The following is a 24,681-nucleotide window of genomic DNA, read 5'->3' on the forward strand; positions in this document are numbered from 1 at the left end:
GAGGGAGGGCTCTGACAGTTTTATGTTTGCCAAAATCAAATAGTGGTTTAGAACTGTGTGGAAGTTCTCTAGGATTCCAGAGGATCACAATCACTTTTTATTCGAAAGATGCTTAAATGTTAATAGCCTACATGTTATTCCATTGCTGTAAGTCGTTTTGGACAAGTGTAAGTACAGTATGTATTCTGATTTCTGAGTGCTACTTTCTCAAAGACAGAACACTGGAGACACATTTGTGTTGAAGAGCATGTCATCACATGCCTGCTGGTCTGAGCGGGCGGAAACTTGTTCAACCAGCAAGCTACAGGGAGTCCTCGGTTAACCTTTTGGTTTATTTTAAGTTCTCATGCCTGCTGAACATTGTGTTCTTTTTTAATGGGTCATGTAAAAATGACTTCAGTGTATGTGTTCAGTCCTGTTGGGTGCCGTGCAGGAATTAATGCTATGGTGCGCACGCCCAACTACACCCCCACATAATATGCCATCAAAGACTAAGGAACCATGTTATTTTCAAATATTTACTTCACCAACAGCAGATGAACAGCCTGGCTCGTCACAATTTAAACTTTTGTCAACTTTTGTAAGGGAAGTGAAAGAGTAGAAAAATATGCATTTCTTACAGTATTTAAATAAAATGCCAAATCAGTGTGTAACACCAGGTTCTTACTAGCCAGTTGCCAGACACCAAAGAAGAGTCAGAGGGAAAGATCAAGTACAAGTTTATTGAAATAACAATCAGAAGGATAGCTGCTCACTCTCAGGGTTTAAAGGCACAATCAACTTGGGCACACAGTATACACTACCACACTAATAGCACAGCAACTCATCACAAGCCTGGAAGTAAGCAGCCAGTTCCCTGCTACAGCTAGTGGTCTTTCAACCATCGGTTCATCAGTTTGTACTCAATAAATAGAATACAATGTTAATTTATTTAATTATAACTGCAAGTTTTTACTTTTACATTTTCTAGATAAAAAATCAATGTTACCACAGTTCCAATTGGCTGAGCCATTGAGAGGTAGATTACGAGAAGAGTCTCAGCACAGGTCGGCTGCCCTGACTGGGACTTAAACAAAATATTTTCAAGCAACATCTGAAACAGTCACGTTCTGTGTGGCGAACTATTTATTTTATTAGCTGAAGTCATTACTAAAGAAGCCGTATAATAAGCGGGATAATGTATATAGGTCATTATTGGAAAAATAAGTACCTTCAAGGCGAAAACAATTATATTAATTATATACATCAATGTATATCCAGTCAAATGCCACTTATGATGACATTCTCCCAATCGGTCTCTCGTGCAGGTTAACGGTGTGTTGTATTCAATTCAAAAGACTAAATAAAATAGCAAAATGTGCACTTATCTGGAATCAGCCTTTACTCGTGCTTCTCTTTCACTAACCTTCTAACCTTACTTGTTTAACCTGTATATGGCCCCATCCATAGGCCAAGTGATTTACACCATGTGCAATGACTATGCTTGTAGTGAATTTGAGAAAGATCAGTAGGTCAACATGGCATTCATTCATAGGCCGAACATGAGAAAATAAAGCAAAATCTTCTTTCATTTCTTTCACGCAAAATCTCTGAGGACCTCCCTTGGAACTTCAACACCTCTACCCTGATCAAGAAGGCTCACCAGCGTCTCCTCTTCCCGGGGAGGCTAAAAAGGTCCACCTGTCTCCTCAACGTCTACTGCTGAACCATCAAGAGCATTGAGGCGCACATCATCATCAAAGACTGTTCTCACCCTAACCACAGATTGTTTAGAATTTCACTTTTCCTCTGATTCCACCAAGTTAGAGTTATAATAATGGCAATGTATTGACTCAGTCACATTAGGAAGAAATACATTCTGTCCAGAAATATTTTCTTCAAAATATATTTTATTAATGATACCAGAAAATCCAGGAAAAACTTTTAAGTGTCGAGGTAGATAAACATCAGATAAAAAAACCCTATAGGCAATTAGATTACACACTGTGAACAGGATTTAGAAGAATAGATAAGAACAGAAGAGAAAATTAAAGATTAAGAACAGTGATGTCACTCCATAATGTCGTTGAAGTGTATTTTAAAGTATATAACTTTTTTTCTTGCTTAAGTCCAGCAGTTTCTTACAGTATACCGCTGAATCTCTTCTGTGTTTGTCAGTTGGTTAGCCGCAGTTCAATATCTGACCACTGGTTTACACAGGGCAACAGCGAGGGCGCTGTGGAGCTACTGTCAGCAGAGATCAACAGGCCCATGACACGAGTATGTAGCCGAGGCCACCATGGAGTGTTGCCTGAGGCATACTGACAAAAAATGTAATGCAGTTCAATTCAATGTTAAGTCATATAGCATGAACACTTCCTCATTTTGAGAATTGGGATTAAGAGTATGTATATACCAAGAGGCGACAATCAACAACACGTTCCATAGCAACAAATGTGCCCATGACCGGGCTGGGCCTCACAATGCAACACAACATAGAACTAGAAAAATCATAGAACTTAACGTACAGATTATAAAGTGACTTACAGTATTAAAACAAAATTCTCTCCCGCCATTAATTCCTCAACTGACATAAACCGTGTTGAAAAATTCAAAATATGATGAATATACATTTATTCATAATAATTTACGCTTCCACTGGATTTGACAGTTGATTTACGAAGCTGAGCAGGGCACTTTATCAGTAATTCCAAAGTGGCGTACAGTTTAGATAACGGATTGATTCCCGAGAGGAATAAAGTTGGCAGGTAAGATTAGCCCATTTACTTTTTTATCCAACGCATATCCCTTGTTGTGAAATCATTGAATTATCATTTTGCCACATGCTAACAGCCACAGAGTGGCTAGTGAGTTAGCTTCTCTAGACAGTCCAATAGACCTCTGAAGTTTGTCTACAAAAAGGACCCAAATTTAGCATTTTGTCACATCAGGCTGAATCTGGTCACCTGAGGTGTTTATGTGAGGCCATTTTTTTCCCCGATTTCTTCTTCTTTTTTTTTTAAGCGTGCCCATATCAATGGGGCTTGTGTTTCAAGTTTAAATCTCTGTGGAACTTTCTGTCCATTTTCCATGCAGTCCTCAATCCCCCCCAATCATGCATTCACCCCTCCAATCATGCATTCATCAGCCCAGACATCTATACAGAAGCATCTTTCTACCTATAAATGTACCTGTCTGTCTGTCTGTGTCTATCCCTCTGTCTATCCCTCTGTCTGTCTGTCTGTCTGTCTGTCTGTGTCTATCCCTCTGTCTGTCTGTCTGTCTGTCTGTCTGTCTGTGTCCATCCCTCTGTCTGTCTGTCTGTCTGTCTGTGTCTATCCCTCTGTCTGTCTGTCTGTCTGTCTGTGTCTATCCCTCTGTCTGTCTGTCTGTCGGTAAAGTTTAGCGTCTGAAAAAAGGTGCCAGGAAGGCCCCCGCTACTGCAGCGCACCTCTCCGCTGTTTTCCAACCATCAGCCTGCTGCTGCTGCTGCTGCCGTCCTCCTCTGGCCACCTGCTGGTTCTCCTCCTTCTCCTTCAGCTGCTCCATCTGAATGCGTCTCCTCTCCAACACCAGCCTCTGCGTCTCCTCCTCCTGCTTCCTCCTCTCCTCCTCCAGTCTCCTGGCCACCTCCTCCTGCTGCCTGCTCTCCTCTTCTAGTCTCCTGGCCACCTCCTCCTGCTGCTTGCTCTCCTCCTCCAGTCGCTCCCTGATCTCCTCCTGTCGTCTCTCCTCTTCCTCCAGCCTCCTCTTCTCCTGCTGCTGTCTGTTCTTCTCCTCCTCCAATCTCCTCCTCTCTCTCTGCACTCTCTCTCTCTCCTCTCGCTGCTTCCTCCTCCTCTCCTTCTCCTGAAGCTCCAGCTGCTCCTTCTTTCTCCTCTCCTCCTCCCGTCTCCTCTTGTCCTCCTCCTCTCTTCTCTTCACCTCCTGTCTCATCTGTCGCTTCATCTCCATCTCTTTTCTCATATCCCCCCATTTCCGCTCCTCTCTCCCCGCCACGGCACTCGCGTCCTCCCTTTCCGCTTTGCTCCTCCTCCGAGCCGCCAGGAACGCGTCCGTCGCGTAGTGCCCGCCTCCCCTCTTCTCCGCCACGGCCCTCACCTTCTCCAGCAGCTCCGTCACCTGGCTCGCTTCGATCTCCGCCTTGCTGTTGACGGCGTGGCACCCTCCCCCGCAGCGTCCGATCACGTCCCGCACCTCCTGTCGCGACAGGAAGCAGTCCCACTCCCGCCTGGTGACCCTCTCCCTCCTGGTGAACAAAAGCACGGTCGTCCGCAGGGCCTCCTCGCCCAGTCTCCGTCCGATCCACTCCACGGCTCCGGTCAGCTCCGCGGAGAGAGGGCTCCCGAGGGGGACGACCAGGAGGAACGCGTGGGGTCCCGGAGCCGCGGCGCGCAGACACTCCTCCAGGTCTTCTCCGCTCGGCACACCGCCGTCGCTCGGAGTGGAACTCATCAGACACCTCGGGGTGTCAATCAACGAGATGCTCGTCCCGCCGATGATCTGTGTCTGCACGGAGCTCTTCGTGGTGACGCACTCCGGGAAGACGTCTCGGCCCAAGATGGCGTTTGCGGCGGTCGACTTCCCCGCTCCGGGCGGGCCCAGCAGTACCAGTCTGAGGGCAGCTGAACCTATCGCAGGGCAGCTGGGTTAGTGGTCAACACTCTCACTCACAGAACATTCAGTTCAGATCCAATTCATATTACATATCCGTCATTCATAGTTAATTATTTTACACAATACAACATTGCAAAGGTTTGTTTACTTTTTTCCTACAGGTTTTCTTTACATACTGTTTGTGACAACATTATCCATTGTACAATATGTATACTTATTAAATGCACTGAAAAACAAATCTAGAAATAGGGGGAAATATGTTTTTTTTTTCACAATCAAGATTTTTGGAGTGACAGGTAGCCATAAACATGCTTCTATAATTTCACCATTCACAGATTTAAAAAAAAAAAAACTACAGTGGGGCTACAGTTGGCAGTGATAGATAAACTATTTTGGATTTTATGGTCTATAAAATGTTTTATGGCGTAAAGGGCTGTTCACAACAAGAACAATAACCATAATGATAACTATAAAAAAATATACATTTTGAGAATGATAAAGCTAACAGCCAATCAGATCCCATCACAATTTAGCCATCTCATTACAGTATTATTAACACAAGAACAGACTTAGCTTATCGTTGGTCAGTGAGTGTGGATGCTATTATGGCTATGGTCATAGCTATTGTTATCGTTAGGCTACTGCTCCTGGTGTGAATGGCCCTACATGGTCAGTGCCTTGTAATGAGTACACTTGAAGGTAATGGATTGACATTGACACAGAGACATTGATTGAAATCCACAGAGCCACACATTGTTCTAGCCACTTCGCATATTGCCTCTGGAGTGAAGGATGTAGGGGTGTACTGTATAGTCTGATAAGTTTTTGAACTCAAATATCAATGTCACCATACAGTATCAGCTACAAACATGTCACCAGAAAAAGAGCTAAAGGCTCTATCAAGATAGCCTTTTGTATTGTTAAATATACTGTATAACTCACCACATGAAGAAGCCATCTCTCCTTGGGGCCCTCAGCCAAGTAAGTAGTCAGGGAGGAAGCCTATGGGAATCTGCCCAAAAAACAACAAAATGTATCCACACAGTGGCAAGAAACATGGAGATCAACTTTGAGAGAATAGAAATGACATGAATGTGATGGGACTTATAACCAGAACAGTCATGGACTTTACATTAACATTATTATTTTTTTTTTCCAACTAAAGTTTCAGTTATGCCTGTTAAAGGGTTAAATGGAAAACGGTGAAAGTGGGCTGGTCTTTGGCCTGAAACTCACGGGCTGAAGAATGGCACACTTGGCCCTGGCATAGGCTATTCCATACCACCAGGAATGGATTGTATCCGAGCATTGTGCCGTGACAGTGGCAACATAAACCGCTTTGAACTTTCCCTAGACTCTCGCACGAATCAAACATGCTCACAATCCGATATGGAATTTAAATATGCCTGCCTCGACTTCTGCCTTTGTTTTTGACAGTAGCCTTGGCTAAGCAAGCGAATACATTCAGCATGAAACACTGAAATGGCCCACCTGTTAGCCTAGTACCCGAAATAATTGTAAGTTGTGGTGACAGACTGGTCAGAATGGTAGCCTGAGTTTGGGTAATTTGCGAAAAAGGTGTTTCAGTAGCCTACGACGAATAGGCCTACACAAAGTGTGGATCCGTGTATGGCGACCATGCGTAGAATAACGTAGGCATATGCGGGCCATAAACATTCGGCTCATTGTAAAAAAAGAAAAGAAAAATAGTAGGCTACTGAGAAATTTAAGAGACTGAAGAAAATCACGATGTCTGAATTATAACGCTGTCGCGCTATGTTTTCATTCATGCAATAGGTCAGTGTCAGTGGACACGCTGTGCATCATAAAACTAAGTGTAGACTTATATTTCACTACATTTTTCAACATAATCGATTATTAGTAAAGTCCACAAGTATCTCACCTGATTTGTACGTCCTCTAAATTGAGTAAACAAACTGTTTGCTCCCTTTTCTCTTCTGCCACTTGCGCCTCCAACGCCTCTACGAAACCGAAACCTGCACTGTAGGCTATTAATAACTCGATATTTGCTTGTGTTGTTTTATGATAGCTGTAGGCGAGTCTACTTATGTAGGCTTAATATCAAAACATGTTTCCTTTACTCCAGTTGACAACAGAAGACGATGTTGAGACTATTAAGGAACTGTTCACTCAATCAGATGAAAAAAAATAAAAGTTTTATGTTTTGCTGAGGTTCCTGACACTTTGTCTGGCGATCATGTAGACTCGTTACCCTGGAGTTCTCGCGAGAGCAGCATATTAATTTCGGAAAGATTACAGGGTCTGGCTTTTCCAGGCTAGTTCATTATCTGCCTTAGTTCTTATCCGCCCTTGGAGAGGTTGTCATTTCCACGAAGTGTTTTCAAAGTGAGATATCACGAAATGAGGAGATCTCGGAAAAACGTGCACCAGTTCATATCTGCATGTAAATGCAAGTCAATGCAAGTAGGGTCATGGCTGATAGTAAAATAGTCATGGCTTGTTGCTAACATGATATCTATTGTTATGATTAATATACTGTATCTGATACAAAATAAACCGTGTCACGGGCCATAATGACTTTGGTAGCAAAGTTAATTAATGCCAGGTACAAAGTCGTAATAAACCCACCTATAACTTCAATACATTATCTGAAACTTGACAGGGTAGGCTCGGCTGGACTGTGCTCTTACTGGCCCTTCCACTGGGATCAACCCAGCCAACCCAGGTATTTCCCACCTTCCATACACTGTAAAACCTAAAAGTTCAGTCAACTCAATTAAAGTGAGGTAGCTCATTGCCTTGAATGGTTTAAGCAAACTTACTTAAAATAATGAGTAAATAACAATTTAATCATATGAGCTAAATAATGAGAATAACATTTGTACACTGAACTGATTTCATTCACTTTCATTCACTGCGCCTGAATACATTTGAACTCTTTATAAAAGTCTTGTTTCACAATATAGAGCAAGTTCTGCTTCTCAACACCCCAATTTATTAGGCTATTATTATTATTATTATTATTATTATTATTATTATTATTATGAATAAACTTGTATTTGCATGGGACTAAATGGATTCTGGAATAAGCATAGCATTGAATCACCTACTCTACTACATGCTTATAATAGGCTACTACCATGAGACAACATGGCCACCTACAGGTCATTCCCATCTACTACATTCACCTTATTCATGCAGCAGAACATTGTGTAAATCAAAAGGAGGCCAAAGGGTACACTGACTATAATCATTAATGTGTCTTCGCCCCCTACTGGCGCATTCATAGAACACAACAATCCTATGATTTGTGTACCCTGTAGCCTCGTATAGGTTTACAATGGTTGCCGTGTAAATAAGGCAAATTAAACATGCAGAGGTCTTCTGTAGTGAGGACCTCTTTCCAAAAGGGCTGCTATTGGTCAGGCTTGTTCTGATACAGGATCAGGTTGCTAACCAGTTGTAAAACTAATATAAAACATCAGGAAAAACAAAGCAACCCAAACCACAATGGATGTGAAACAGGATTTGCATCCGCAGAGATTATATCAGTCTGATCTGACCCAGGGCTTGTCTTTGAGGGTTAGCTCTCTCCACCATAATTTCCTCAATGTGCATGAATACTGAGGCCACCATCACACAGTGGGGCACTTGAGGCCACCTTCACACTGTGGGGCATTTTTGAGACCACCTTCACACATACCATCTTCTCACTGTTGCTGCTGTCTACCGCACTACAAACTATATGGCCCTTAGGTGACTGGCGCCATTTTGCAACTGTGAGTCGGCTGTAGCTGACATGGCTGCCCAAACTTGCTAATGTGTGCAATCCCTGTGGTGCTGGCAATACTGAAAAATTTAAACTGGGGAAATACATTTTTTGAGGGAGTTTTCCCATTTAATTTGCTTTTTAAGGGGTGTTTTCTGTAGTTGTGTAGTTTCTGTAGTTTCATTACGCACTTCATTGTGGAAGTAAGTGTCCTCGCTTTAGTTTGGATCTAGAGTCATTTTCAATCGTGGCGAAAAATACTACTTGTAGGCTACTATTTGCTTCAAGTGCTTAAAGTGCTTACAGTCAAGATTAGATGTATTAGATTAGATTGCACTTCATTAATCCCCAAGGGGGGAACTAATTTGCTACCTGGCAACCACACAACATAAAATGTATGCAAAAAAAAAAAAAAAAACATTTTTTTTTCCAAATATCATTACAAACTCTTTTCCAGGTTTACTGGAATGGGTGTCTTGCTGACTCAATCCAGCATCCTGCTGACTGGGACGCTGTTTGACATTGATGTGTCATTCCAACTGCTCTGTAGAGGAGCACGCCCCACTGGCTCAGTGTAACGGCTCACACCATGTGTCAATATTGCTCGAAAGCGCAAAGACTTAAAGGTGCTGATATCAGCTAATGCTTTTTTTTGTTGTTGTTAAATTGTTTTACAGTTGTTCACAATTGCTGAAACATGATAGGTACATTTCGGTAAACTCCTCTTAAAATGTGAAACAGTGTTTGTAGTTATTTGGAGAAGATGACTTGCTGCTGATTTGTTGTTTATCACACACACACACACACACACACACACACACACACACACACACACACACACACTGAATATCTCTTTCTCACACACACAAATGATTAATCTGTTTCCACTTCATTTCAGAAAATTGCATGTTGCAGCAACATTCGTTTGTGCATGTGAGCTACTTCAAGTGTGCAACTATTGTGTGGTTATTACACGTTTTAACAAACGCAATGATCATGGGAATTTCAACAAATTTACTAATCTGTTTCCACTTCATTGATCATTGCATTTTGGTGAACTCCTCTGAAAACATGACACAGTGGCTACATGGCTGTAGCAATGGCTAATCTGCTTCCATTTCATTCCAGAAAATTGCACATTGCAGCAGCTTTTTTTGTGCATGTGTCTATGAATGTCTATTTGCTAATTCATCATTGGCCTCGGCTGTCCAGCCTCTCTGTAGGCTGTGTGACAGTATGACATGACAGCTGTATACAGTAGGCTATACTACTTAGTCTAGCAGCTTATCTGTATACATTTATTCTGAATATATAAAACACTGTGTGCTACCACGACTTGAATGATTATCTATGAATACGTTACATTTATATTGCTGTGCCTTTGTTTCATGAAATCTTGCCAGGTGGATGTAGCAACCATTTTAGAAAAGCAATAAGCTACTCAAGTCCGTAGTTTACACTGATTTTAGAACAGCTAAGGGGGGTTTTAGGCTTGTATGTAGTGTCACTAACGCTGCTTAGCAGTTTAAAATCAATGGCCTCGCGGGACTTTTTGCTTGAATATACACAAGGTTATGACTTTAAACCGAGGACAGTGTACACACGTATACATCTTTAACAGGGCTGCCAATAATGGCAAAAGAACTGTGTATGTTTTCATATATTTAATTTCATTCACATTCCCCCTCCACAGATTTTTTTTCTTTATTTCATTAATATCAATAGTCAATTTTATTTTTTTTATATCAATAATCTCAACAAAGGACCCTGGCAGTTTACCTCTGGCATAAAGTCACACTGTTGATCCATGCAGGAACATGAACATGATTTTCGTTTTAAGGGAATGAACACTCTCTAGTGGTAAATGTTTACCTACCCAAAAGAAGGGTGTGGGTGATATTATTTGGGGGTATGATATCATATATCTTTATTAAATATCTAAACATTTTAAATCGATCGCTAAAACTGGGTTTAAATGGGTACCCAGTAAAAAGCTGACAAGAAGAACTATACATACAAATTGATATATCATGATTTTTTTTTTAAAAAAGTATCTTTTACAATTCAGACACAATTCAGATACATACTGTAGTATGTTTTTCAACAACTCCATTTTATTAGTAACAATTGTATTTGTATTTGTATCGGGCAGTGCAGATTATGGGACACAGACAGTATTACTGTAAATCAACTGTAAATCAACCAAAATAAACCATCTTAGGCTTCACTTCTCCCTGTGCTGGCCCATTGAAGAGGTCATCTTCGTCCTCCCAAGTGCTTACTTCTCCAACTCGATGTTATGGTCAGCGCTCACGACAAAGGACTTGCCCTCAGGGATCTCGTAATTCTCAGCGATGACCTTCTCGCATACATCACTGGAGCTGCTGCTCTCCAAGCAGACGGTGGCATACTTGACCCCCTCAGCAGAGAAGCTGAAGGAACTGTCGACCATGATGCTAATGTAGCGGTAACTGTTTTTGAAATGTTGTCCAGGATCCACAATGTCCCCCGTCTTCATCTTCTCCCCATCGTAGTACACCCGGATGGTCTTCCCCGTAGCGTTGGCAATCGTGTGCTGAACCTGCGGGACGGCAGCACTGCGGCTACTGTAGGTTGAAAAAGTAGTGTTGTTGCCGATGTTGCTTGAGGAGTTCCCCATTGTTTACTGTTGCTGCAATGATCTGTGGAGAAAGTGCCAAATATGCAATGAAAGAGCAAACCTGATGAAGAGCTTAGTGAAACGCTTCGTTCGCTCTAAATAAAATATCTAAAAACAATGTCAAACTGTAATGAACAAAAACTGCTTTGTCTCTTCAAACAATGTTGATGACACACAGCAGAGGGAAGAACACACCTGTTGCTCTGGATCAGTGATGTTTCAGTGCTTCTGTTCAGGTGTTGGAACAGTGCTACGTTTTTATACATGCATAGACAGGAAGTCCAGCCCTCTAAATACACAACTCTCACTGTCACATGCACTGTACCCAACAGCCCAAGAACACCTATTATAACACAACAGCATGACCAACCAATTCCACTGGATTACACACCTAGGGTGGCTCTCAAACACTCTCCTCGATCCTCGATGCTCGAGGGGCGTTCCCACTGATCTATAACACTGGATAGACTATCCCATTGTTGCAGCCCCATCATTCTCTATCTAGATCAGTGAGGATGAGGATCGAGGAAGGAAGGGAGGGTGTGTAAAACACCAAATGAGAGGCACCCATAGTATAAACACATGTATTAACATGGTTATGGTTACTCAGCAGATCTTTTTGTCCAAAGTGACACACAGAATATGAATTTTACAATAGCTGAAATAAACAGTTTTCTTTTGCACATTTGTGTCTATTGTGAGAAGGTGCTAGGAAACGTGCACCCTATACACCCTATACACCCATTTCCAACCCGGATCAGAATAATGTATTGGCTACAGCAGTTTATTAGTATGAAGAATAAGTTAATTGCCTGTTGTGTTTTCTCGGCTGGATAGCTGTTGTGGTGCGTCTGTGAATTTAAAATAGTATAGGAATTCGATTCATTGTTAGAATTGGATATGTGGATAGAATGATATTATGACTGTAGCCTACAGTTAGAAACATATAGTTTAGTTTTATTTTCATTTTATAGTTTAAAATATAATTATAATTCATTGTTGTGTATACTGCAAAGACCTAACAAGTTAAAGTCAGTTAAAACCAGTATATGTCAAATTAAAACATGACAATAGAAGGCTTGAGGGATTATTTGGCTGATTTCCAAGTTCTGGTTGTCTTTTCTAATTTCAAGTTTCAAGCCGGTATCCAGCTTTACTGGAATGGGTGCCTGACCCTATCCATGTACTGGGAAGGACTAGAACTCTGTTTACTTTGAACTCCTCTGGAGAAGAGGATGGCACATTGCCTCCATACGTTCACTGTAAAAGGTGACACCATGTGTCAATATTGCCTGAATGGGCGAGAAATCAAAGATGCTGATATCAGCTAATCTGTGTTTCTATAAGGATCACAGAATCCCTTATGTTTCTTAGGACTGAAACCCCCACTGGGCACTCTCTGCAAACATTAGCCACGTTTACATGGGCAGTTTTTTTTTGTCATTCCGATTAAACTATTCCGATTGAAAATTTTGCGCCATCTGTTTACATGGGTACATTCTATTCCCATCAGGTGCTTGTAAGCGATTTAGAATCTGTGATCGGAATCAAACTCTGTCTAAAGGTGCCTCTCATGGTATTTCATTCATACAGTAAGACTTGAGGTGCCTCTCATGCAGCGTTTATACGCCCTCTCTCGCTCCTCGGGCCTCGATCCTCACTGATCTTCGTAAAGAATGATGGGGCGGCAACCATGGGATAGTCTACCCATTCCTCTATCTTTCTTTATGTAGATCAGTGAGGCTCGAGGCCCGAGGAGCGAGGGAGGACGTATAAACGCTGAATGAGAGGCACCTTAAGTACTTTTCCAATGTCAAGCATCCATCAAGTTCTAGTTTTGCTGAATTTCTGAGGATGCATGTGCGTATCCTCAGTCAGTGTGCTCGGAAAACCCAAAATCATGTGCACGTATGTATGGAGGATATAAAATCTGTTCTAAAAAAGGCAGTTCACTATATATTTGAATGCAAATATTATCACTACGTTTCCAAGGCTTCATGAAAATCCTTCTTTGTGATCAGATCGAGTGTCACATCCAAAAAACTAATTCATCAAACATCATAAAAAAAAACTCCAAACAGATATAGTGAAAACCCCACTTTGGGGCCCTTGGCTCATATACCAATATATAATATACAGTATATAAATAGATACAATATATAAACCCATAGGAGATAGTCACCGTAGTGTGTTAGACCATTGCTATATAAAAATATTGGTTAAATCCACAGAGCTTAATATACGCAGATGTGGCCAAAGAGTCAGCAACCTACAGATTAAAATAATCTAAAACCTTAATGTTTAGAACCGATAATAGTTTGTTCTGACCATAGACAAGAGTTTTGGTAAACTCCTCTGAAAACATGACACAGTGTGTGTAGTTCTTTGGAAAAGATGACTAGCTGTTCATCTGTTGTTCATCTTCAACCAAGCATGCTAAATAAATCCTTGAAGGCCAAAACACACACCCACACCCACACCCACACCCACACACCCACACCCACACACACACACACACACACACACTGAATAGCTCTCTTTCTCACACACACACATGATTAATCTGTTTCCACTTGATTCCAGAAAATCGCATATTGCAGCAGCTTTCGTTTGTGCATGTGAGCTACTTCATAGGTGTGCAAATATTGTGCGGATATGACACGTTCCAACAAACACACCAAATGCAATGATCATGGGGAATTCAACCACGCCGGTCATTTGTGTCGTGAACATTGCGTGCGAGTGTTTGCACGATAAGTAGTTAGTTAGTGCGTCAGTGAGTGCTATTTCCATACAGTCAAGTGTCAGTTGTAGTTAGGACATAAGTGTTAAGAGTTAGCAAAGCTCGTTGTACTGTAGTGCTGCACACACTGGCTTGCACAATCCAGGACATCAGAAGCGGTCCAGGTCTGTGACTGACAGCTAGGTGGCGGGTAAACCTCAAGCAGAGACCATCAGACAGGCCAATGGCAGGGATATCCACTGGCAAGCGAAAAGAGAGGAAAAGACAAATGGGAATAAATGGTGCTAAATTTGTCACACACGGCTCTGGGTGTATTACAGTATGGCTTTTTCGCCAACTAATGCATGCAGGTGAGAGGATGCCACAGCAACAATGCGCTTTGACTGCAAATTGCAGCAACAAAATCACCAGACGCAGGCTCGACTAATTCAGTAAAGGGGGAAACGGCACTTGGTAGAGGGTGACTATAAAGCCGTGCCCTTGAGATGAATGAACAGGCGCTGTCACTGCTTTTGCAATGGCTTGATCACAGCACGGCGCTCGACTGCAGGCCAGACATAACACGGCGCTCCACTGGATAGCTCTGCACGTCGGATCGCCCTTCTCCCGGGGCGGGAAACAGGGGCAGGAAATCAGGCTGTGTCTAGCTCCCAGCACCACCACGTGATCACGGAACATGCAAAGACACCCTCTCACTCGCTGCTGCCACACAAGTGACTAAGCTCTTTTAGAATGCTGCTTGGCCTACTACTGTACCCCTAAATCACCACACCTGTGAGGATAATTATTGCGATGCACACCAACCACCACCCAGACAGACTCCCAGTAAATTCACACGTCACATGACACACCCACCTTCCAGTCTCATAGCCAGACTCAAACAGACATAGATGGACACACAGACAGACAAGCACTGGCACTGGTTTCCCCGTAACACTTACAAGAGGAGATTCTCTGAAGGGCATTCAAGGAAAGTCCCCTGCACCCTTCCCTTGTCTTTTCCAGGAGCTGAATGCCTACAATGGACGGGCGGCTGTCTTCCTGGTGGTGCTGCCCCTAGTCCTATATGCTGCCCCTAGTCCTATATGCTCCCCTTAGTCCTACATGCTCCCTTTAGTCCTATATGCTGCCCCTAGTCATGTACTCTGCCCCTAGTTCTATACTCTCCCCTAGTCCTGTACTCTGCCCCTAGTCCTATACTCTGCCCCTAGTCCTGTATGCTGCCCCTAGTCCTGTATGCTGCCCCTAGTCCTATATGCTGCCCCTAGTCCTATACTCTGCCCCTAGTCCTATACTCTGCCCCTAGTCCTGTATGCTGCCCCTAGTCCTATATGCTGCCCCTAGTCCTATACTCTGCCCCTAGTCCTGTATGCTGCCCCTAGTCCTGTACTCTGCCCCTAGTCCTATATTCTGCCCCTAGTTAAACTTAAGGAACATTATAAGGCCGTTATGCAAAGGTATGACACATTGTACATTTTGGTTTGATGTGTCTGCATGAAGGGAAGAGAAGTTCCAGGCAGTTCTAATTTGCCTTCCAAATCACTCAGCAAGATGTGTTTCAGCTCATGAACAAAGAACAGTATGCAGACTAAATGTTCTATGCAGAAACAATAATAATAATAAAAACAATAATAATAATAATAATAATAATAACCCAAACACCTTTAAAAGACCTGGAAGGAGTGTGACTGTGCTTGTAATTCTTGTAATTGAAGCTTTCATTAAATTCAGTTTACACGTTCAATGTTAGTTTCTTCTGTTGTTTGTTACTGAAATGAATGAAATGTTCACGATGTGTTTTGAAAGTGACACAGTTTATTTTGTCACAAACATTTATCATAATGGGCCTATGATGTTTTTTTTTTAAATCACAATTTTAACTGAATATTTTGCTGCAGGCCATGACCATTTGCAGTATAAAGATAAAGATTTGCATTTGCCGGGGTACTACGGGAAACCACACATGTAAATAAACAGTGAACAATGTTTGGATGATGCATTGTTCAGAAGAGAGCTACATGTACAGAGCCAGAAGAGAAGAGGAACAAACAGATCTGGAGACACGTTGCCAGAACATGGAGGTTAACACTTTCTTCATCCTTCTACTAACAGGTACTGTAGGTGTCTATGCAATCAATAAATATAATAAAATAGATACACCTAGACAAAAATGTTGACCTTTTTGTGTCTGAAACTTAGTTAGCCATAGGATAGAGTCGGTTCACAAGGTGAAGATACTGATTTTTTTTTTCTTGTGCAAAATGGTTAAACCATGTTAGTCTCAAAAGGGGCCCTTTGATGTCAGTCTTTGATTGCTTTGCTTTGCTGTCCTTCAACCTTGGCACAATGAGGATGCATGCATTTACTTGTTTAATTCATTTGTTTTACATTATTATGCTGCCCATCAAGGCAGTAGCCAAATAGCCAACAGCCCTTGTCCCCTCGGATGTAAATAGATGTAGCGTCGCCTGAATAGATCTCTGCAAGATTGCATTGTGTCAGAAGTTTCCGATAGTTAGAGTAGTTGCAGACAAAATCACAATTGACAAATCCAAGACAAGAGATAGGCTTGACCTAGAGTTGTCTGGTCTTCTAACTCAACACATTTTATTAATGCCAGCCCAGGATTAGGTCAACGCAGGTGTAAGAATAGAATAGAATAGAACAGAATATATACCTTTTTGATCCCGTGAGGGAGTTTCTTTTCTCTGCATTTAACCCAATTTAACCAAATTAGTGAACACACACAGCACACAGTGAGGTGAATCACACACTAACCCAGAGCAGTAAGCTGCCTGCCCAACCAGCAGTGCTCGGGGAGCAGTGAGGGGTTAGGTGCCTTGCTCAAGGGCACTTCAGCCATGGGGATCAAGCATTTGAAAATATCACAGCACACAAAAGACCAATTTTTACTCTGACTGCTTCCGAACCAATGTGTACTGAGTTTGAGCGATGCAGCGATGTCATCATCAGTTAAGCTCGCCTTTGTCCCGCCTTTATCAGACAACAATTTGATTCTGGCTCATTTGACTTCATGTAGCCGTCTTAACCCTCATGTTGTCCTCAAATCTTACCGACGTTCGTTGTCCTTGGGGTCAATTTGACCCCAGCTAAAAAAACTCTCAAAAAATGATTAAAATTATTTTTTTTGCCCAATTTTTTTTGTGGTAGGTACTTAACAAGAGTGTAATAACCACCATCAAAAGCCCTACAAAACAATCCCACCCCCCCACACCCCTTTATGAACCCTGGAACCCTGACTGGCAATATGGCCAATCCAGTGTCAACAGCCCAAAGGCTGACTTTTTGGACTTTTTCAGACCTGCCAAAATAACTTATATGTAATATGTACTTATATATGCAATAATGATAACAACTACATGTTCTCATACTATTACAATAATAATATCCATAATTTGTCAAATATTCATTTTCATCATGTTTCATAAAAATGGGGTCAAATTGACCCCAATACCACCAACGTAACTATTTTTTTTACAGGACATTGGAAACATATTTTTGTGCAAATTTCATGTTTACTCTGTTGTACCCTTCAAATGAGGAAAAGTCATGAAACTTGAAGCAAAACAAAAAAAGTGAACCATATATTTTATGATGTTAAACACTGCTTGGGGTCAAATTCACCCCAAGGACAACATAAGGGTTAAGATGACTGCAAACGTGATTATTTCTGAGATTCTGATACGCTTTCAACCATGACATTCTCTGGATTTCCAAGGTATAAGTAGGACACGTGCGCATTCTTGTTTTTTTTTTCCTGAAAAGCATTTTTGCTGCTGATTTTCCACACAGGACACTACGTGATGGTCTCATGTCATCACCATCAGTACTCGTTTGTGTCAATCAATAAGACCTGGACAGAGGCCCAAGCGTACTGCAAGGAGAGGTCGGGCACTCTGGCCACTTCCACCAGTGCAGGGGACATGGAGCTACTGACCAAGGCCGCCACGGATAAAGGTCATGGGGGCGACTTCTGGATCGGCCTGTACGGAAGCTGGCAGTGGTCACTGGGCGGCGACGATGAGGAGGCGAAATTCCAGAACTGGGGATCGGGTGAGGGACAATACAACATGGTGGAAAACTGCACGGTCATAGAAGCAGCGACGGGGAAGTGGCAAGACTGGCGGTGTGAAAGAATCTTTAAATTCATGTGCTATGATCGTAAGTACAGAATACCCCCCCCCCCCCACACACACACACACACACACACACACACACACACATACACACACACATACACACACACACACACTGACAGTGACACACAGTGACACTGTGAAAAATAAACACACAGACACATACTTTCATTTGTCATTTGTCATTTTATTTGTAAGGGACCATGTACAGTTTTTTAACATAAATGTTTCCATTTGATGCACTGTACCAGAGTTAGCCTTAGGCTAATTTACATCCGTAGTCCCCCTGGCAGGGCACAACTTGCATATACAATAAGCATTGTTGTTGTTGTTGTTTTGCCCAGAAGGGAAGTCTGACCCCTATATCCCCGTGGCCACACCTCTCAGCTGGTCTCTGGCTCAGAACTACTGCAGGACCCACCACACTGACCTGGCCGTCATAACGGACGAGGCTCAGAACCAACAGGTCCAGAACAAGGTCTTGGGCCTCTCTTGGCAGTTTACCTGGATTGGCCTGTTCCGACACGGCTGGAGGTGGAGCGACACAACTGGTACCACATTCAACAACTGGACATTCAGTCAGCCAGTTAACGGGGAGGGTACCTGTGGGTCAGTCTCATTGGGCGACAGTGGCATAGTGAAGAATAGACAGTGCTACAACCAAATGCCATTCGTCTGCCGCTACAGTGAGTTGCATGGATCATGTACCCAGATTGTGCCATTGTATCACTGGAATGCTCTCTCAACAATGTATCAAGTCTCTCTCTCTCTCTCTCTCTTCTCTATATGTGTGTGTGTATGTGTGTGTGTGTGTGTGTGTGTGTGTGTGTGTGTGTGTGTGTGTGTGTGTGTGTGTGTGTGTGTGTGTTTGTTTGTTTGTTTGTCTATGTATGTGTGTTTGGATGTGTGTTTATTTGTGTGTAGAAGGGGTTGTGCGTAAGCAAATCGTCAGAGTGAAGATACGATCAGAATCCAATGTCGATATGAACAACCCTGCTCTTCATACAGCAATCATGGAACAGGTAAATCCAGCTCTGACTACCTAAGCTGCTTGAGGGCCTGGGTCCACCAATCAAATTTTGCTGCACTGATGGCGGCTATTTTCGATACAAAGTCTATGTAGTTCAGTATTCACAGCACTCAGCACTATACTGTGTATGATGTACAGTATACTGTATAAACACAGTTGTGGTCATACGTTTACTTACACATGCTACTTACTATACTTACTTACCCCCCTTCTCTTCTTCAGATTCAGCAGAAACTGTTGAAGGGAAAGCAGCAGCCTTCTGATATCCGTCTGACATGGATGAAGCAATACGATGGACAGATATTCCACGCTGAAGGAGATGACACACCCATAAAAAAAAATAGAGTAGAGCTGTAGGAGCCATTTTTTAATCTTGTTTTGTGAATGTAATTTGTCCACTAGGTGTCACTATGTTATTCTATGTGTGCGCACCATATCAGGGGGGAACTATTGTTCAGGTGACAGGTGTTGCTTGACGAAGGGGGAGCACACATAGTTTTTTGACCGCTTCGCTGTGGCAGGCCAAACTGGCTTACGATATTTTGTGAACATTGAATGTTGGACATTTTATACAACTCGTGGTGAGCAATAAAATACCTTAAACGGCACGTTATGTCTCGGATGCATTTTCATGGACACAAGTAACGTAAGTGGCTATAAAGCGCATCAATTAAGTGCCTTGTCTAGCAACCCCTCAGGGCTTTAAGTTTAGGCTTAGCCTCTACAAGAGCTTTAAATAATATTCTAGTTCTTGATTATAAACATAACTGCCACTAGTGGAAGCGAAGCATAGTCATTTGCATTGTATCTTATATTTATCTTAGTTTATTAGCACGCAAAACAATGTTGTGCAGATCTCCATATAGCCTTTTTACTTCCCAGCATGCGTTGCAAAATTGGCCATCCCACACACACTCATGGGCACACCGACAGTGCACACAAGTTTGTTGATACACACATACACTGGCACACATGCGTGCACACACACACACATGCGCACACACACACACACACAAGCTCTCTTGTGAGAAATAATTTCAAGAAGTGATCTGTGATGTGCAAAAACACTTTCCCTTTTTTATTGTTGACTATTTAAGCTTTCTAGTTCAACAGCTGTAACAAATAAAGGCACATGTTTTGGTTTGTAAATGACTTGTTCTGGTGTTGAAGCTGTTAATCAACCTGAAACAATGGCTCAATGAAGTAATAGACTTGGAGAGGAATGGGAGACAAGACACCAAAATGCAGTTCTGAACATGGATTTTGTCTATTCCATCATATATTTCTATGGTGTTTCATGGATATTTTGGAGATGCAGCAGAGAGTTTCAGCACTTTTATCTAGTCTTTTATTTATTTATTTTATCTTAAATCAGCATATTGGTATTAGAAATAGAAACAATCAAAACCGAAGGGCTCACAGTCCCATGCATGTTTCCACGGTCGGGGCTAGGTGGTACACTGAAATGTCACCAAATCTGTTTAGCAACTACAGTACATCCAATTGGGTAACCGTCCCACCGGCAGAACACCTGAGTAGTATTTTGTAGATACTGTATCTGCTTTCCCATTGACAGTGAAGAGAAGATTTTTTTTATAAATTATTGTGAAAAAGATCAAATAAATGTAGCAATATTCCGCTTATGAAAGCACTAAAAGGTGAAATATCCAAGAGGGGTGAATACGTTTTATAGGCACTCTGCATAGTTTATTCTAGCCAGCACCTCTATTTGACTGTTTCCTCATTTTTTTCTGAAAACAAACCATCATTCTGTTTGCATTTGCATTAGTTGATATAAATAAGGAAAAAAGGTGAATGATGGGTTGTAGAAGAGAGCTACAGAGCCAGAAGAGAAGAGGAACAAACAGAGCTGGAGACACATTGCCAGAACATGGAGGTTAAAGGAGTCATAGAACGCATTTTTTGACCATTACAAATTGATCTTTGAGCCTAAATAATGTCATATGTAAATTTGTGGGGCTGAAAACGCCCCAGGAGCACTGCTAGATCGCCTAATACAAGGTCATAAATAAGCCTTGCAATGAAACAGTTTGTTTTTCCCGCCCACTCAGCAAGTTCATGAATATTCAAATGAGATGCGCGCTGATTGGTCTATTGGCCGATATGTCCTGAAAGTTGATTGGCTCAATCCACCGGTCTGAAGCTAGAGCAAAGTGAAACTACGTTTACTGCTGGTAAATAAAGCCAACGTCTTTGATAAAGCTATCAACAATGGATTTGAGTAAGGAATACAGCCGTACATGTATAAACCAAGTCAGAAGAAGGTTCTGACGAAGATGAAGTGCAGCAGATTCCCCAACAGAATGAATGTGTTAGATTGGTAAGTTTTATCAGTACATTTCTTAGTATAGTAACTCTCCAAAGTTAGCTGTAATAACGCTAGCATTACAACGTCTCTGCCATAGACCACATATCTAGATACTAGCATCGTAAGAGCAGTTTAACAAGAATTATTAATCGAAGGTATGCAAATGAGAGGGGGTGTATCTAAAGGGGGATGGGCGCCTATTACGTGTTATCTGAGCTCTGTTCAGATTGGAGCATTTCAACACGGCTGTTTCTATTTCCCAATTTGCATACGAAAGCAGGCGGGGGACGCGGTCAAGTCTTTGGTGTTGTCCTTTGGACACTGCTCGCAGCCTAAATTCAACAGGAAAAGGTGAATGTGGTTTTGAATTCTAGGACTCCTTTAACACTTTCTTCATCTTTCTACTAACAGGTACTGTAGGTGTCTATGCAATCAATAAATATAATAAAATAGATAAACCTAGACAAAAATGTGTTTGAAGAAACTTTTTGTGTTTTAAATGCATTTAGCTATAGGATAGAGTTGGTTTACAAGGTGAAGATACTTATTTTTTTTCTTGTGCAAAATGGATAGACCCAATGTAATGAGCATTTTGCAAACCTGTTTGACTGACCGCAATAATCATGCATTATTTTTAAGGTGCAACAAATTACTGTATGTAGCGTTGCTTTAATGTTTAGAACCGATAATAGTTTGTTCTGAACTTCTGGCAATAGAGAGCCGAAGTCCCGCCCTTCTACTTCCGGTCTATGGGACCTATTTCACGATTTTTTATGCATGGGAGTCAATGGAGAGATAACAATTATTTTTTGGTCCCGTTCGAGTTGGACCGTGCATTTCACATATGATGTGTGGGAATTTAAAAGATAATTTTTCACATTAATAAAGTTCTGTTTTTCGTTAGACTTTAAAAGTTATGTAAGTTTTGTGCGAATCCCTTCAGTGGACTAGGCTACATCTCTCGTCTCAAACGATGCACGTCACCAACTAGCAGACGAGAGGCTGGCTAGTTAGCTAGCTATTATGCTAGTTAACGGTTACATCTTGCTGCCAGCTAAGTCACTTAACAGTAGTGTTTGTACAGTCTATGAATGAAATACAACTTATCTGATGTGTTTAACCCTCTGACTCATGATATTTTCATCGGCAAGGGGGAAGCTCAAATAAGACCTGTTGCTGGCGCCCGTGGCTGTGAATTGGTCTAATGTCACTAACGCGACTGATGTGTTTGTAGTCGTTGGAAACACGATCTTTCACAATGTTGTAATTCACTAGTTACTACATACTTTTCTACGGAGCCCGAGAGGGCTCACGGCAATATATTTTGGGGAAGGACGAAGACGTGCGCTCACTTTGCAAAATCGAGCTCTCATTTTATTAAATCGTGCACTCGTTTAAGTAGAGCGTGCTCTCGTTTCATTACATCATGCGCCCGTTTTCCTTAAACGTGCACTCACAGTACTACATCGTGGTCTCGCTAATCTAAAATGTGCACTCGTTTTAGTTTTTCTTAAAATGGGCGCACGATTAGATAAAAACGTGAGCATGATTTGTATAAAACGTGCATTCGTTTTCATTAAATCATGCCCTCGTTTTATAAAATCGAGTCCTCGAATTACAAAATCGAGCTCTCAATTAAAACAAATCGAGAGCTCGTTCTTTAAAAAAACGTGCCCATGATTTATAGCTTATAACGTGCATAAGTTAGAACATGATGAGCACTATCCAATTTGCTGTTACAGTTGTGACAAGTAGGCCTTGGGTCAGTTTGAGGCATTGTGAAAGACATGGATCTACTAAGGGTTTACGTGGGTTATGTACAGTATGTCACACAAAGAAATAGCCTACTGGCAACCTGGTTGTAAGTGTTGCGAACAAGCGGTCTTCGCTGCCGTGGCTATGATGACTTAGGTCCCGTTATTGATTTTATTTTGGGCCAACTCCAAGGTCCCGGGAAGTTTCATATGTATCATTGGATGCACAAAAATGTCTAGAGAATGGCTTGCGGGTGAGAAGAGAGCTGTGCGCATCATTCTTAGTGAACACGACCCTTAAGGATTCCAGTGTCGCCACCGGCGACGCCTGAGAAGAAGACAGGCTTCTCGGACCCAGTTTCGTATGGCACATAGACTCATATGATACATTGAGCCCATATGGAATCTGCTAACGGGTGCATAGACGGCTTCAGCAGGAAAATGATGTGGCTCAGAGCTGCACTTACAAATAGTGACCCTCGTGTTATATAGTTGGTGGCTACCCGACACTGACGCGCACGGACATGGGGACAGAGAATGTGGTTCCTCGCGATATGCAAGTGTACTTAATGCAAAATGATGAAGCTGTTTGACGGGAGAAGTAGTGCAAATCAAAGAATAGAGAGTTGGTGGGGTGTGATGAGGAGAGAGGACATCTGCACTATACAGCATACGTTTGGCGAACTTAAAAACGAGGGTTTATTCGCTGGTGACTTCCTAGACAAGGCACTCATCCAGCTGTGTTTCAGAACATGAGTTATAATTTCTTCATATTAGCCTATATCTTCATAATTTTGACCTAGTGCCCTTGCATATCACGAAGAACTCTGTTCCCATGTCCTTGCGCATCGGTGTCGGGTATAACCAATCTTCTCTATGGCCTCTGTAGCTCCTAACACGAGGGTCACTATTTGTAAATGCAGCTCTGAGCCACATAATTTCCCTGCTGAAGCCATCTATGCACCCGTTTGTGTAGATTCCATATGGGCTCAATTTATCGTATGAGTCTATGGGCCAGATGTACTAAGATAGCGCTAATAGTGAGTTTTTGTATGCGCAGAATGCGAACGTTCTGAAACACAGCTGGATGAGTGCCTTGTCTAGAAAGTCACCAGCGAATAGACCCTCGTCTTTAAGTTCGCCAAACATCTGGATGTAGTGCTTAATGTCCTCTTTCCTCATTACATTCTACCAACTCTCTATTCTTTGATTTGCACTACTTCTCCCGGTCAAACAGCTTGATTTGCCCGCTCTGCTATCTTCATCATTTTGCATTAAGTAGCCTACACTTGCATATCGCGAAGAACCACATTCTCTGCCCCCATGTCCGTGCGCATCAGTGTCGGTTAGCCACCAAACCTCTCCATGGCCTCTGCATAGCCACCAATTACACAAGGGTCACTATTTAGTGTGCTTGCAAAAGCACACTATTGTTATCCGTGCGTTTCATATACTTATTTATCTCAAGTCCAACTTTTGTCTCCCTATCTTGTCCTAGGGATTTAGAGCTAGAGACGCCGTTCCACCTCTCACGCGTGGGTCCTGATGCGAGGATGGTGGCTTGTATACAGCTTTTTGATACGGCGTGTCGTTCTCCCGTTATTCCAGTTTTTCCGGTCGATTTTTTCCCATAGGAATGAATGGAAAAGCGATTTTTGAGCG

The 24,681-nt window shown here is 42.1% G+C and overlaps 2 protein-coding genes across 2 annotated transcripts; one reads left to right on the forward strand and one right to left on the reverse strand.

Moving 5' to 3' along the window:
• Positions 1-1,730: 1,730 nt before the first annotated feature.
• LOC134068713 (GRB10-interacting GYF protein 2-like) lies at positions 1,731-6,804 on the reverse strand. The gene is made up of 3 exons (XM_062524481.1): positions 6,500-6,804; positions 5,539-5,608; positions 1,731-4,610 (listed from the first exon to the last, which is right to left on the reverse strand). The coding sequence occupies exons 2-3, from the start codon at positions 5,552-5,554 to the stop codon at positions 3,382-3,384; spliced, it is 1,245 nt and encodes a 414-aa protein (XP_062380465.1). The 5' UTR covers positions 5,555-5,608; positions 6,500-6,804; the 3' UTR covers positions 1,731-3,381.
• Positions 6,805-15,761: 8,957 nt separating this feature from the next.
• On the forward strand, positions 15,762-18,497 carry LOC134077096 (L-selectin-like). The gene is made up of 4 exons (XM_062532497.1): positions 15,762-15,861; positions 17,563-17,931; positions 18,251-18,384; positions 18,486-18,497. Exons 1-4 carry the CDS (start codon positions 15,768-15,770, stop codon positions 18,495-18,497), a joined length of 609 nt encoding a protein of 202 aa, XP_062388481.1. The 5' UTR covers positions 15,762-15,767.
• The last annotated feature ends 6,184 nt before the right edge of the window (positions 18,498-24,681 follow it).

Source organism: Sardina pilchardus, chromosome 1, assembly GCF_963854185.1.
Source record: "Sardina pilchardus chromosome 1, fSarPil1.1, whole genome shotgun sequence".
Classification (NCBI taxonomy): Eukaryota; Metazoa; Chordata; class Actinopteri; order Clupeiformes; family Clupeidae; genus Sardina; species Sardina pilchardus.